The sequence below is a fragment of the Hibiscus syriacus genome, unplaced genomic scaffold (genome assembly GCF_006381635.1).
Source record: "Hibiscus syriacus cultivar Baekdansim isolate YM2019G1 unplaced genomic scaffold, ASM638163v2 tig00116965_pilon, whole genome shotgun sequence".
Lineage (NCBI taxonomy): Eukaryota > Viridiplantae > Streptophyta > Magnoliopsida > Malvales > Malvaceae > Hibiscus > Hibiscus syriacus.
The window spans coordinates 4,391,509-4,406,064 of record NW_024063490.1 but is presented as its reverse complement, the minus strand read 5'-3'; the positions used below and the strand labels follow the sequence as shown (position 1 = coordinate 4,406,064).

At 37.0% G+C, this 14,556-nt stretch overlaps 2 protein-coding genes and 1 pseudogene across 2 annotated transcripts; 1 reads left to right on the top strand and 2 right to left on the bottom strand.

The window, feature by feature from the left end:
* Positions 1 to 3,586: 3,586 nt before the first annotated feature.
* LOC120191307 lies at positions 3,587 to 7,141 on the top strand (annotated as a pseudogene).
* A 517-nt stretch (positions 7,142 to 7,658) lies between these two features.
* LOC120191270 (3-ketoacyl-CoA synthase 4) lies at positions 7,659 to 9,454 on the bottom strand. The gene has a single exon (XM_039194251.1). The coding sequence runs from the start codon at positions 9,251 to 9,253 to the stop codon at positions 7,706 to 7,708; it is 1,548 nt and encodes a 515-aa protein (XP_039050182.1). The 5' UTR covers positions 9,254 to 9,454; the 3' UTR covers positions 7,659 to 7,705.
* A 925-nt stretch (positions 9,455 to 10,379) lies between these two features.
* LOC120191271 (7-methyl-GTP pyrophosphatase-like) lies at positions 10,380 to 14,026 on the bottom strand. The gene is made up of 9 exons (XM_039194252.1): positions 13,860 to 14,026; positions 13,660 to 13,731; positions 13,498 to 13,572; positions 12,917 to 12,997; positions 12,319 to 12,388; positions 12,153 to 12,244; positions 11,254 to 11,295; positions 11,085 to 11,165; positions 10,380 to 10,684 (listed from the first exon to the last, which is right to left on the bottom strand). Exons 1-9 carry the CDS (start codon positions 13,884 to 13,886, stop codon positions 10,613 to 10,615), a joined length of 612 nt encoding a protein of 203 aa, XP_039050183.1. The 5' UTR covers positions 13,887 to 14,026; the 3' UTR covers positions 10,380 to 10,612.
* Positions 14,027 to 14,556: the final 530 nt, after the last annotated feature.

The following is a 14,556-nucleotide window of genomic DNA, read 5'->3' as shown; positions in this document are numbered from 1 at the left end:
AAATATGTAAACTTAGCTCAATTACAAGTGTTAAGCCGAGGGTAAGTTCCAAGCAATGAAAGGATCACCGAGGGAGGGGACCACAAAGGGTACAAAAATTATCCACTTCAAGTCACACAACATAAAGCCGAAAACAAGGATTAATGTACGTGAACATCAATCTTGCCAAAAATTTTGGAAATACCCTCGTGGATACCAGGTCAACCGATTTATTCATATCAAAAAGGGTCACTGACGATCTTGAACTCAAAATCGAACCATCAAAGGGAGCAATCAAGACCATCAACACTAAAGAAGTTCCAATCATTGGAATGGCGCGAAAGGTAAAATTAAAGATAGGACTTCATGATAATCCCCATGGATGAATTTGATTTTGTCATCGGGTTGAACTTCCTTATCCGGATCAAAGCCTCTATCATTCTCTATGCAAATGTCATAAGCATCATGGATTTCCGATGTCAAGGTAGTGTCCCGCTGATACAAAGTGATTAAGAAGAGACCAAGACCTTAACAGTTATTCAACATGCCAAGAATGCTCCAAAAAAGGTGAATACCACCTTGGGAACTACTTTTAAAGGGACAAAGAAAGCCTAGCGACGATGGGGTCGCTAGAAAAAATGGGGGAGAATGTCACAGACCGCGAACTTGTGGGCGAGGTCAGCCCACAACAGACTACCCGTGGGGCCACAACTAGCACAAGGCAGTTTGCTCCCACTGTGGTGCCGAGACCAACACCCACCAGGGCGCGACAGATGTAGCCCAGACAGTCCACTAGGGTCACATCGAGACCAAGGTGCACATAGAGCCGAATAGGGTCAAGACGCCCGCCCCAAACTACCCAAAAGCACGACCATCAAACAACAAGAGTCGCTTAGGGTCGTAACCAGTGCACACCAAGGTGTACTTAGAGCCGAGGCCAACGCACGAGAATGTCAGCCAAAGGCTCTAGCCAGCAAGCAACGGGACGCACTCGAGGTCGGGGCCAACACACACCGGGTGTACACCTAAAATCAAATGAATGCACATAGAGGGTCACTTGGGGTGAGGGTAGCATACATTAGGGGAACTCAGGGTCGAGGCCTGTGCACATCGAGGGTGCACCATGGGTCGATGCCAGCATTGACTTAGGGTCTCTCCACCTAGCAAGGCCGATCATTACTTGGAAAATAAAGCCAAGTAGTATAGTCCTTGTTTGAATATGACTCAAGTATTAGAGTATCAACTAAAGTAAAGAGTTTTACTTGTAGTTAGACTATGAGTAGTCATGAGATGTAAGGGGACTTAATTATAAAAGGAGGTAACCCCACCTCCATTGGATATAGAGAATTTGGTGTGAATAAACTCATGCATTCTGGCCAAAAACTTTTCCACACACGCTTACTTACGTTTTTCAATGCTTTTCCTTTGTTCTTATCGCTATAGCAACAATAACCGAGGAGATTCGGTTGACTTAGACGTCGAGCAACCGAGCGATACATCTAAAGGTCGTAAGGACCAGCTAGCCGACAGTCTAGCCTCGTGACAATAACATATACCTAGTAACATGGATAATAAAAAACAATTAAGGTGAAAACAATCAACCTTGAAAGGAAAAAATCTCATGACCAAAGATTTTCTTAACTCAAATTTCATTGTCTATTTTACTAATAAAGAGTTTAAATTGACCAAGAAAAATTTTAAGATAATAATAAAATAAATAAATGAAATACATTTAACATAATTAAAAAATATAAATTATAAATATAATATTAATTTATCTAAATCTATTAAAATAAAGTATTATGTTGAATTTAATTACAAATAATCAGTAAAATTATGATAAATTATGATAAATTAAAATTTTTGTATTGAACATGTATAAATATTTTTGTTTGTTTAGTCTTGATTAAGATGGACATAATTTGAGCTTTCGATATGACAAATTTTGAAATTTCAAAACGCATTTAATAAAATGAAAAATGGGTGTTTTAGGGGGTTAACACCAAATTTCATCTATATTTGCTTTTTATCAAAATGAGAGGGAAAATTATTTCCTTTGGTTTATCTTTCTCAAGCTTTCGTACCATTAATTAAGACTCGATGAACACGAGTGAGAGACTTCCATTTCTTCAAAACTTTTTGGTTTCAAGGTTGAATGGTGGATGATGGCGATGAGGACTGAAAATAGGTTCGTAGAAATTAAATTGATAGAATATTAAAATATTGAGGGAAATTTTTTAGAATTAAGATCAAATTTAAATAAAGTATAGAAGTTGAGGGCTAATCTATTATTATATTAATTTTATTAACTATAGTATCAATAGATACTTTTTAACAACAACAAAAATTGACATGTAACTTTTGGTTATCATTTTATAATTTTTCATAATCACATAATTTAATATTTTATTATTATTCTGGGGTAAGTACAAGATTTAGTTATTTAACATTGAACGTTCATATATTAGATATTTCTGGTGCTCGAACTCAGGACATCAAAGAACAACAACAATTCTTTTATCACTCTAGTCATTTGGTTTGTGCAATTCTATAATTGAGGAACTATTTGTATAATTTATCTAAAAAATAATGGTTTATAATAAGGATTTATTTATTTATTTTAAAAATTATTTTAAATTTTATTAATATTATAAAATAAGAAAAACAAATGATAAAAAGGTTATAAAAAAATGAAATTAATATATCTAATAGAATATAAGTTTAAGGGCCTGAGCCTGAGGGACACAAATTTCAGAGATCACTATGTGAGGGGACTACAAGCTCACGACTTAAATGTATAATTTAGTTAATATGAAACAAAAATACTTTAGAGTTTTTTGCATAACTTTTTTTCTTTACATTTTCACTATTTGAATAATATATAAAAAAAATTATTATTTTAATTTTTTAGAATTTTTTGCATAACTTTTTGCTTACCTCACAAAATGGGTTAAACTCTCGAGATAGTGTTCTCGAACAAATTATTTCACGAGATAATACTCTCCAAAGATTAATTGTTCAAATAGGGTGAAATCCACAGTGTTGGTCGTAAGTCGCCATGCCTTCCGGGCGATCTACTACGTGGCAAGCCATGCACGTCCCCAAGCATAGGTCGTCATGCGTCGTCATGCACTCTCTCCTGCTCCTCGCGTGATTCCTCTTGCCCTCGCATAGTTCGCTCGGATGACCTTGGTCGGATGCCCACGGTTGGATGGCCTCGGATGCTCTCGCATAGCTCGTTCGGATGACCTCGGATGCCCAGCGTGTTGGAACGTGCATGGCACATATAATCTCTCTCATAGCTCGCCGGAAAAACATGACGACCTAGTAGTCGCCCGGATGACGACCTAGATTTCACCCGTTTTGCCCCCACAATGCCAACTGCCAAACTCCTGTTGGTCGGTTTAACAGCGAGGACTGGTAGTTGTTCCAATCAAACAGCTCCTCAGGCAATCAATGTCTGCAAGCGATTCCCATAGGAAAAGAGAAGAAAAACCATTTCTTCCTACTGCCTGCACGATGATTTCTTTTCTAGAAAAACAAAAATCTTAACCGGACATCAATAAAGTGTTGAGCTTTATAAAAGCAAAAAACTTTTGCTTTTATAAGAACTCTGCTTATATTCTCTCTGGGTGATCAAAGAGCTTTTGTTCATTGAGAAAGAAAAAAAAATGAGTTCCAGGGATGATTGTGAAGATGGGATGGATCTAAAGAAGCCATTTCTGCATACTGGAAGCTGGTACCGAATGGGTTCCAGGATGGGCTCAAGTATGCTGGGTTCATACCAAGCTATTCGTGATAGCTCAATCTCTGTTTTAGCCTGCGTTTTGATTGTGGCTTTGGGTCCTATCCTATTCGGTTTCACTGTAAAAACTTCATTTTTCACTGATTTAGATTTCGAGTTTACTATCATTTTAAAATGAAAGAACGGAAGTTCTGAACTGGGTTTTTTTTAAGAGAGAGATTATGAACTGTGTTTCGTTGGTTTGTAGTGTGGGTACTCTTCTCCTACACAATCTGCAATCATCAAGGACCTTGGATTAACAGTCTCAGAGGTACATACAAATTTATAACCTTTTTTAGTGGTTTGGTGAGTTGACTCAGCTAATAAGTCCTATTTTGGGGGGACAGTATTCTGTATTTGGTTCTTTATCAAATGTGGGTGCCATGGTTGGAGCAATAGCCAGTGGTCAGATAGCAGAGCATATAGGGAGAAAAGGGGTAATCCCATCACTGATTTATCTTCACAGTTTTGAATTTTGTTTCGATTTGGATTTACTAAGTTCAGTTTCTTGATTTTTCATTTTAGTCTTTGATGATTGCTGCTATTCCTAATATAATTGGATGGCTTGCTATATCATTTGCAAGAGTGAGTTCCTAATGATTATATTATCCAAACTTGATTGTTTAAGCCTATACAATAAAGCTTGCTGCATTTTCCTGGATGCATCTTTTCTTTACATGGGAAGATTGTTGGAGGGTTACGGTATGGGAATAATCTCGTATACGGTAACCACGAACTATGCTCGAGTAATTAAGAGTCGAATTCTGTAGCATAGCATTGCTGAGAGTATTGATTGTGTTTTGCATGTACAGGTGCCTGTGTATATAGCTGAGATAGCACCTGAAAACTTGAGGGGAGCTTGGGTTCAGTGAATCAGGTTGGCTCTTGATCTGTTCACCATGAGTGTTGATGAATAATTGAAAATATTCACTTGTTGAAGATATGCATGTTATGTTATGTAGTTGTCTGTCACAATTGGAACAATGTTGGCCTATTTGCTGGGACTTTTTGTGGAATGGAGGATACTTGCAGTTCTCGGTAATCATCGGACGTCGTCATTCTCATGACTGCATCATCATTTGTTGAAAAACATTTGCAGCATCCTTTGGCAGGGATCAAATGGCTAATCTTCTTTGGCAGGAATTATTCCTTGTATAGTTTTGATACCAGGTCTATTTTTCATTCCGGAATCTCCGCGATGGCAGGTAAGCTTGAGAAGTAGGTTACCAGGTTTTTATTACTCAGTCATGATCATCTTATTCAAGTTCCCTTTCCTGATTTTTAGGCGAAAATGGGAATGACCGAAGATTTCGAAGCTTCTTTGCAGGTTCTCAGAGGTTTCGATACTGATATTTCTATCGAAGTGAATGAAATCAAGGTAATAGTAAGCAGTTAGACAGCTTGTTCTTTATTTGCACGTCTTTCAACTTGGTTTCAAAACTATGATTCATTTGTATGCATCGTTCTGTTCTAAATTCACAGAGATCTGTAGCTTCAACAACTAAAAGAAGTACAATTCAGTTCGCAGAGAAAGAGGAGATATTGGTTTCCATTGATGGTATTTTTAATTGAATAACATGACTCGGCCTAGGTAACAACCACACCATTACGTGTTTTGACGGACCGATGTCTTTCAGGTCGGAATCGGACTTGTTATGCTGCAACAACTATTAGGCATTAATGGTGTTCTATTCTATTCCAGTACCATTTTCGAAGCTGCTGGTAAGCTTAAGCTTGTTTACACATTATAGCCTTTAATCATTAGTGTTGGTAGGTTTTTTTCCCATTACGGCAAGCGGGTTTTTTGTTTAACCCATTAGGGCATTTGACTTTTTATTTTGGAGAGGACAATTGCCACAGTGATGTTAGAACTCGACACGTTGAGCTGATGAATTCTAATAAAAAATATTTTTTATATAAACTCATCACTTCGAGATAGTGAATTCTAATAAAATATATTTTTTATTAAAATTTATCACATCAAGGTAAAAAAATTCGAATAATTTTGTTTTAAACTCGTCATCTCAACTTGACAAATTCTAAGTTACTGTAGAAAATGTCGTATATCCAAAAGTAAACTTCTACTTGTCCTTTTGAGCTAAAAAAAAAACCCATAAACTGTAATGGACCAATTTCCCCGTGTTGGTAAGCTTAAGCCTGTTACACAGTACGCCATTAAGGTATAGCTTGAACAAGTACCACCAGCCTTTTTTTTTCTTTTCATCGAAATTTTTGGCTCACAACAACGAACTTCTGAATCCGAAATATAGTGAATGTCGGAACTATGATGTGGTTTGGTCATTGTTACTGCTGTAACCACATGGTTGGTGGACAAAACAGGGCGTCGGCTCCTGCTTATTGTAATTTTAATTTTACTCATAAAGTGCATAACCGTATGGATATCTATGTCACTCGCCCCTTAGTTTGCTAACATCAAAAGAATTATAGTTTCCCTTTAACTTCTGCCAGGTCTCCACTTTTGGAACAACTCTCAGCCTCCCAGTTGTTGTCTCGTTCTTTTTAAAGGTAATAATATGGTGAATTCTTCTGTTGACAATACCCCAGCACAAACCGAAATTCATACATGATTCAATCTATGTTACTCAGACTCGAGTTTGAGTATATTAGACCCGATAAGAACCTAAATTGTCACCATTTTGATGATTGATCCAGGATGTGGTAGCAAGTGATTCTAGCCTTTATAACATTACGGGCATATTGTCAGTAGTTGGAGTTGTGGTATGTTACTTTTCCTTTTTTCTGGTACTGATGTTGTTAAGAGGCAATTGTCTAAGTGGTCCATCTTTTCCAGGCACTGGTGATTACTCTCTCTGGGAATGGGGCCTATTCCTTGGATTATAATGTCGGAGGTATTGATCCCTCGAGCTCGTTTGATTCTAGTACAAAATAAGCTTCATCTTAACAAAATGATTTGTCCACCATGATCTCACTTTAAACCTTTGCATGCTTATTTGCCCATTGCAGATTCTTCCAGTAAATATAAAGGGTCTTGGAGGAAGCATAGCCACACTTTCCAACTAGCTCTCTGCGTGGCTGGTTACAATGACTGCCAACCTGCTTTTGGGCTGGAGCAGTGGAGGTATGTGTGCACCAAATGATACAAACACAAACACAAACACGATACGAAAATTACACGAACACGAACACAAACACAATACAAATATTATTGAACTTCCACGGAGACCCCAATAGGAGGTAAGCTACTAGTATTGAGAATTAACTGAAGCTCCCTTCACCTTCAACAGGAACCTTTACGATGTACATGCTCATAAGTGCGTTCAGTATCATATTTGTGTCTCTTTGGGTCCCCGAGACATAGGCAAAACACTTGAAGAAATCCAACAGTCTTTCGGATAAGCTTTTCTTCTCCCTTTTCTTTCTGGTTTTTACTACAGAAGAATCCAATTCCTGGCCTTGAAATGATCTCTCAGAGTTCATTAGCTGTAATTTTTTCGGTTTATGATCATCTTTCTTTGGCCTTGAAAGCAGTTCTGGCCAGCAGCATCTATTCTGCCTGCCTTGGATTTACATCACTTGTTATTGCTAGACATTACATCGAGTTCGAATAACATGGGTATCTCACTCTTCATTGCTTCGAAACGAATACATGTTTTGAGCAGCAGGAGAGCAAAGCATCACTAATCAATTATTGCCATTGTGGTCCTTTTTCAAACCATAAAGGTATTATACATCAATGATCTCCTTTAACAATGAAATACATTTGATAATTATAGTGCAAAATGAGCAACAACTACAGACATGCAGGAACTACACATCAATAGGCAGATAAAGGAATGTTCCCCCCCCCCCCCGATGAAATACTCGAAATGTTACCGGCTAGGTGCTTAATTTCACAGGATACTTATCAATGCAAGGAATGTTCCCCCCCCCCCCCCGATGAAATACTCGAAATGTTACCGGCTAGGTGCTTAATTTCACAGGATACTTATCAATGCAATCTTCCCAGGGACCATTAACCGAAGGCTTTACATTCCGAAGTGCTTGCCAGACTGCACTATTACATTTGAAGCCACTTCCGAATGCAATTTGCCACACACGGTTGCGGTTCCGAATCCTCCCTTTAGCCTCTATGTACGCCAATTCATACCAAATGGAGCTCGAAGAAGTGTTTCCGAAACGATGGAGAGTCATTCTAGAAGCCTCCACATGTATCGGTAGCAGCTGCAGGTTCTTCTCCAGCTCATCAATCACAGCCCTCCCACCAGCATGTATACAGAAATGATCAAATGCCAATTTGAAATCTGGAATATAAGGTTTGACACCTGCGTTGAACAATTTCTTCACCAACAACATTGCGAAGAACAAAAGCTGCTCGCTGATCGGTAACACGAGAGGACCCAAGGTCGTGATATTCGTCTTAAGCGCACCTCCAGCGATTGCCATCAAATCTTTAGACAACGAAACACCGGTCTTCCCCGCATCATCCTGTTCCTGATACACGCATCTGAACGCCTTATCGTCTGCTCCTTTATGAGTCCTCACCACATGAATGAGCTTATACTTAGCTCGCCTCCGATCGTTTGACTTGTTCGAAAGCAGAACCGCGGACCCCCCAACCCGAAACAAACAATTGGGTATCAACATGGACTTCTTATTCCCAAAATACCAATTCTGAGTAATATTCTCAGTACTAACAACAACAGCATAAGTATTCCTATGCACCTGCAACATGTCTTTAGCAAGATCAACAGCAATAACACCAGCACTACACCCCATCCCACCTAGATTAAAACTCCTAATATTTCCCCTTAGCTTATACTTGTTCACAATCATCGCGGACAAGGACGGTGTCGGATTAAACAAACTACAATTCACGACAAGGATACCGATATCCTTGGGGTTAACATTCGTGTTCCGGAACAGAATATCTAAAGCCCCATACATAACCTCCTCGGCTTCTTCCCTAGCAGCCGCCATAGACGGCGTCGGGGGAATATTATGCATTGCTTGAGGCACATAAGTGTCTTCCCCCAGTCCCGAGCGCTCCAAAATCTTGCGCTGGAACTCGAGGGACGATTCATCAAAATCACCGGTCAGCCTCGAGTGCTCCAAGAAACTACTATATGGAGCTTTAAGATGGTCGGGAGGACGGTAACAAGAGTAATCGACGAGGTAGACGGGTCGGGGTCGGGTCATGATGAAGACGGTTAACCCGAAGACTAGAATAGCAGAGCAGATGATGATGCTGACTAGATTGTATTGAAGGTGAAGCCATAAGTGGCGTAAATCATCGAGATTCATTTGTGAAACTTGGATCGCTATCGCAGCGATCAGAGGGACGAAACAGAGGGTCAAAAGATTGGAAATCAGGTAGTGGTAGCCCAGTTTAACGTACTTGAGATTAACGCTTTGAAGGAAATCCGGGAGCCTTCGGGATTGTTGGATCTGAACACCGACTGAGTCCGTTCCCGATCCACCATTGGCGGTGGCTACACTCCCTTGGTTCATGGTACTGGCGGCCGTATCCGTTAACGGAAATGAACCGGGATATGGTAGTCACGTGAGAGTGGTAGTAGGTGTGTTTTTAGGACTGACTGACGACAGACCCCAAAGGATTAAACTTTAAATAACAGGAAAGTGTTAATAATGTTGTGGAAAGTTTCAAACTTTTTACTTTCTCGAGAAAAAGAAATAGAGGTGGGAAATGGGAATCTAATCTAAAGGCTAAAGAGTGATCAAGAAGAGTGATTCTTGATCTTGAAGGAGAAAATTTTCAGATTTCGTCATTGTTAAGACTCGTGTGGCTGCTATTCTTGAAGTTTTTGTTTTCTTCCTGCTGAAAAATATTATTTTTCCAGAATTTATTGTTTACATCAATGTGAAATTTCGTGGCTTCGAATGATTTTTGTTTATTGTTAAGATTACTATGCTGTGTGATAATTTAATTTAAAATTAAATAATGTTAATTTTAAATATAATAAAAACAATAATTTTAATTTCAATGTAATTTAAAAATTATATTTTTATTGCATTTTCAATTACGTACAAAATCGTTTTTTTATTGAAATCAATTCATTTCTGAACTTTTCAAAGTTCAAATTCAATTGGTTAGATAAAAATATATTAAATTCATTCTAGATGAGATCATTTGGTTTGATAAAATCTAGCCGGCCATTGACCACGCTCCATTAATCATTTCTCTTGAATTTGCAAAATTGATGGTTGAGTTAAATTAGAATATCATTGATTTTTATTTAACTTGAAAATTTTAAAATTAAATTTATTTATCTAAAAATTTTATGAACTTAAAATTATCAAATTTGATTTGAATCTAAAGTAAAATTTGATTCAAATTTAAAAAAATTTGTACTCCAATTATTCTTAAATTTAATTCACTCAAACTCAAATTCAAACATCAATAAATTTATTTATTGTGCCCACTCTAAAATTTTATGTTATTAATGCATACATATAATACATTTAATTAAGAACAAACCTTTATATAATTACTAATTTAATTTTAAAAAATAAAAGTTTAATATATTATTTCTTTTTGGGTTGCTTGAGAGATTTTTAAATTAAATATTAAATAATTCATTTTGATTCATTAAGAACAAAAATCGAATCCATTTAATTCGAGTGTCAACCAAATCTTAACAGAGTTAAATTTGAACAACTCTCATCTCATTTACAACCCTAGCTATAGTCTATAACTAGCTTTTGACGATGATTTTGGCTATGGACAACTTTGGTTGGCACTATGAACCAGTCAAATATTAGTATAAAAGGACACTTAAAAAAGTGATCCAATTTTAAGACAATACATGTGAATGAAGTTGTAACAATGGGAATCAAATGGTGCGGATCCTAGAGAGCTTCCTTTATGAGTTTACCCGTCAGAGCTTTCGGCAATCCCATCACACTGTCTATCGTCCCTACCTGCAAAGCAAAAATACCAATACCACATCTTATCTACCTCTTATGTCCAGAGAAAATAAAAATGTTTTTAGCATAGTGAAAGCCCAAAAGTTTCCACACTAAAAGATGCTCTTCACATTGGATTCGTCAACATCCGCGTTCGGGGCATATCCGTATACAGACATGGGGATACAATGCCCCCAACAAACCCTTCAAATGCATCAAAATCTAGGACGAAACATACCCGTGTAGGTAAGCCGACTAACATATGTTTTGGAAAATGTTTATCTGTAATCATGTGTTGAATTTGCCTAGAAGATATGGAGCAAGAAGCATATTTACAAGTTCTTGCCGCAAATTTTACAATCCAAACATCTTAGACCAATGTAAACTATAGATTCACATAAATAATAAAACTAACCACTTGTTTAATATATGGCCTCATCAAAGGATTTTCAATCAACAGTCCTCCAGCAACATGTAATACATTCCCTTCCTCAATCTGATCAAGTAAAGAAACAATGAAATACCTCCCCCCGGCCATTAGCAAAAGGACGGGAAATTTATCAAAAGAAAAAAAAAGAACTTACCAATTCCTCAATGATTTCATCTGGTATTTGATTGAAATATATCTGCACGACATGAAAAATTATAACAATAAAACAAAGTGTTAAGCCACATTATCAACATGCTTTTATCACTGTTTAAGTACTTGGCATATTTCCAGGCAGCTTCCAATGCACACACAGCGCAGATCTCGATAACAACTGTTTTTTACCCCTTAGGGAACAAGATGAACATGGTGACAGAAACATGCATAAAGTAGGTAGAGTAAAATATGTCCTTCCTTACTATTTCATATTATGCGGTTACCATTGGTTGCTTTAGGATAATTTGACTAAGAAAGCTGAACTATATAGCCACCACACCCCCCCCCCCCAAGGAATGAAAGGAAATTGGAATGAGTGGGGTCCAAACCAAAACCTTTTCATCTATTTTCTATTTGCAATGTAACGTTTAGACTTGAAAACAGTGTTACTGTATGCTCTAGGGTTCTTAAAAGACACCGAACACAAAACTCAGACAAATTTCAGTGACTTTCCAGCAACATTGTGGTTGCCTATAGAACGGACTCATCAAGATCTTTCTAATAGTATATGTGGCAGTTAATTTGGTTGAGTAATTTGGGAGAATATTGTTTTAAATTCATTGACTTTGGGTTTTGGCAGCTTTGGGAGAATAATCCGAGTACGGAAGTCGTCATTTTTGTCAATCCTTGGATGGTTTTTATAGTATAAATGTCTTCAGTAGGTACTTGACACAGCCAGGAAAGAACATAAATACTTAATTAAATTGCATGCCACCAAATCATAAGTTTATGTTGCTGTGATACTCCCCATTCATTAACATTGTAAAAGTCTGTTAATTCAAGCAAGTGGTAAGATTTCTTGTTTAGCAAATCCAAATCAAGAATGAAAGCAATTAATACCTCCACTCTATCCCATTCGCCTTTTCTGAATCCAGTTTTAAGGTTTGTAATTAGAACAGATCCCACTGTTGCAGCATACCCACCCGAATAGCCTGCATAATGGTTAATCGTTAAAGCTCTAAAAGAGTAAAACAGTAAGAACTGGATCGATAATATTAAGACAAACCTTTTAAAAATTTACGTGCTTCATCTGCATTGGCTGGTTTTTCCCTTATAACACCTTCATAGACCACCACCTTCAGACCATTTAACAAGAACAGTGAGATATAGAAGTAGAAGAGTTATGTTTCCTAAAACATGAAAAATGTTAAATGTGCCAACACTTATCACCAATTGCCATATATGATTTCCGCAAACAAAAATAATCAGTGGAAGATAAGCCGGCCCAGCAGTCATGTGTATCTTAGGACAAATTGGTTCCTAAAAAGAGAAAGAACTTCTACCTGGAGGAGACAGTAAATCTGAATAATTGTGAGACTATGGACCCTTAAAAGGTATTGAAAAATTACAGTCAAAAGACTTCACACTAAATATAAAACGGAACAAATCCATTACAACATCTACTTACGGAAGCATTAAATTAAAAGAAACTCATTAAAGGTTGAAGATGGAAACTGATTCACCAATATATGTTTTAAGCATCAACTTTCTTCCAAACAGCCAAATAACATTTACAAGAGAAGGTTGGCACATGCAACAAAGGCTGTATGGCATAATTAAACATTAAGGGAACTTTAAAGCATATCCAAGGAATAGATTTTTACTTGATCAGAAGTAATCAGTAATGTTGGCTCAGCTTCCTTTACATAATCACCAATGGGTAGCCTCTGTAAGATAGCATCTGCCTGAAAATTTTCAACCCAGCTATGCCTAAGCAACGGAATATACGAACACAGTACCAGGCAGCAGGCAACAGAAGTTGTTGAAACAATGAATAAGAAAGACTGCCTATAAATGATCTGAAGAGGGAATATACAAAGGCTAAAGTCTGAAAACGTATGCTGTGGTAAACGTGATCAGTCTAGGTCCCTTGATGAGGCATACTTCATTTTTATTATTTTGTAATACAGCTACCACGGATCTAAACCCGGATTTTTCTGAGAGGAATGTGTTTCAAACTAAGCAGCCTATTAAACTTAAGTTGCAATATTGGCACCACTGATAATGAAACAGATTTACCAGCTCTCTTGAGCTTGATCGCTGATTGCTCTTAGTTTTGATAATCGACAAAAGAAACTTGAAAAATTCCCTCCAGTTTTACAATATTAACCCTAAGAAAGCACAGTAAAGAGGGGGGAAAACAATCATTCCAAATAAGCAGTGCAAAATTAAGTAAGAAGAGAACCTTTGCTTCAGCCAGAGCCATGACCAACTCCTCCGGCTTCTCCTTTCTGGTAGCCTTCTCGTCAATATCCGCACTCTGCAGAGAAAACCAACAAAACTGAAACTTCTTTTCCTTAAAATATAAACATTTAAATTAAAATTTCCTAGTAATAGTGAAATTTACCATGAGTGTGAACTCATATCCCATTTCAGCTAATATTGTACGACGGGTTATGGAAGACGACCCCAATATTATCTGCATTATAAACAACTACCAATCAAACGAACTGTTCCTTTCCTTCTGGAATTACTCGTACAAATTATTTTTAAGAAAATCAACTAAAAACAAAGGTATTTTCAAGTAAGCGTGGATTTTGAGCGTACCTTGAACTTCTCAGTTTTGTCTTCCATTATGACTTTGAGTTCGGCCTTTTGCAAAAGTGGAGTGTGTGTAGGGAGAAACGGCGAAGAAGGAAGAAAAGAGACGGAAATGATGACCCTGGTTCCAAGCCCTAATCGTCTGTTATGGACCGATAAAGCCTATTCCCTGTTAGGGTGAGTACTCATCTAATCGGGTCGAATAATTTTTTTCAAGTTAATTGAGTTCACGTCCTTTTTTATTTTCTCCAGATTCCAACTTTATTTGAAATGGGGTTCTCTCATTAAATGCGGATTAATATATGTTTAATATACGGCGTTATCAGATGCATTAAAAGATATTTAATAAATTTGATTTAGCGTTATCGGAAATATTGAGTAATAATAATGTTGTAGGTAGAAATCATGAAGAAATATTAAAAAATTTGGCAACAGACAAACTTAGCTTGTCGGTTTGTGTTGATACAAATAAAAAAGTATCGATCCATATCCATATAACATATAAAAATATGACAAAATCGGTCTCGAAATGACAAAACCGGTAAAGCGCTACCGGATATGTTGAAAGTATCGATTAGATTGAAATAAGTATAGACACTTTTGGAATTTAAAAGATTAAATTGAAATAAGTATCGACACTTTTAAAATTTAAAAGAGAAAAAGTAATAGCGCCTATAAAGTGTCGATATTTTATAAAAATGTA

Bases quoted from the DNA above. Each gene is read 5' to 3' on its own strand.
- LOC120191271 (XM_039194252.1), bottom strand. From the start codon at position 13,886: ATGGAAGACAAAACTGAGAAGTTCAAG. The intron at 13,573-13,659 runs GTAAATTTCACT...TTTTCTCTGCAG, and splicing joins GATATGAGTTCACACTCATG to AGTGCGGATATTGACGAGAA. The intron at 11,296-12,152 runs GTATTAATTGCT...CATGTCGTGCAG, and splicing joins GCGAATGGGATAGAGTGGAG to ATATATTTCAATCAAATACC.
- LOC120191270 (XM_039194251.1), bottom strand. From the start codon at position 9,253: ATGAACCAAGGGAGTGTAGCCACCGCCAATGGTGGATCGGGAACGGAC.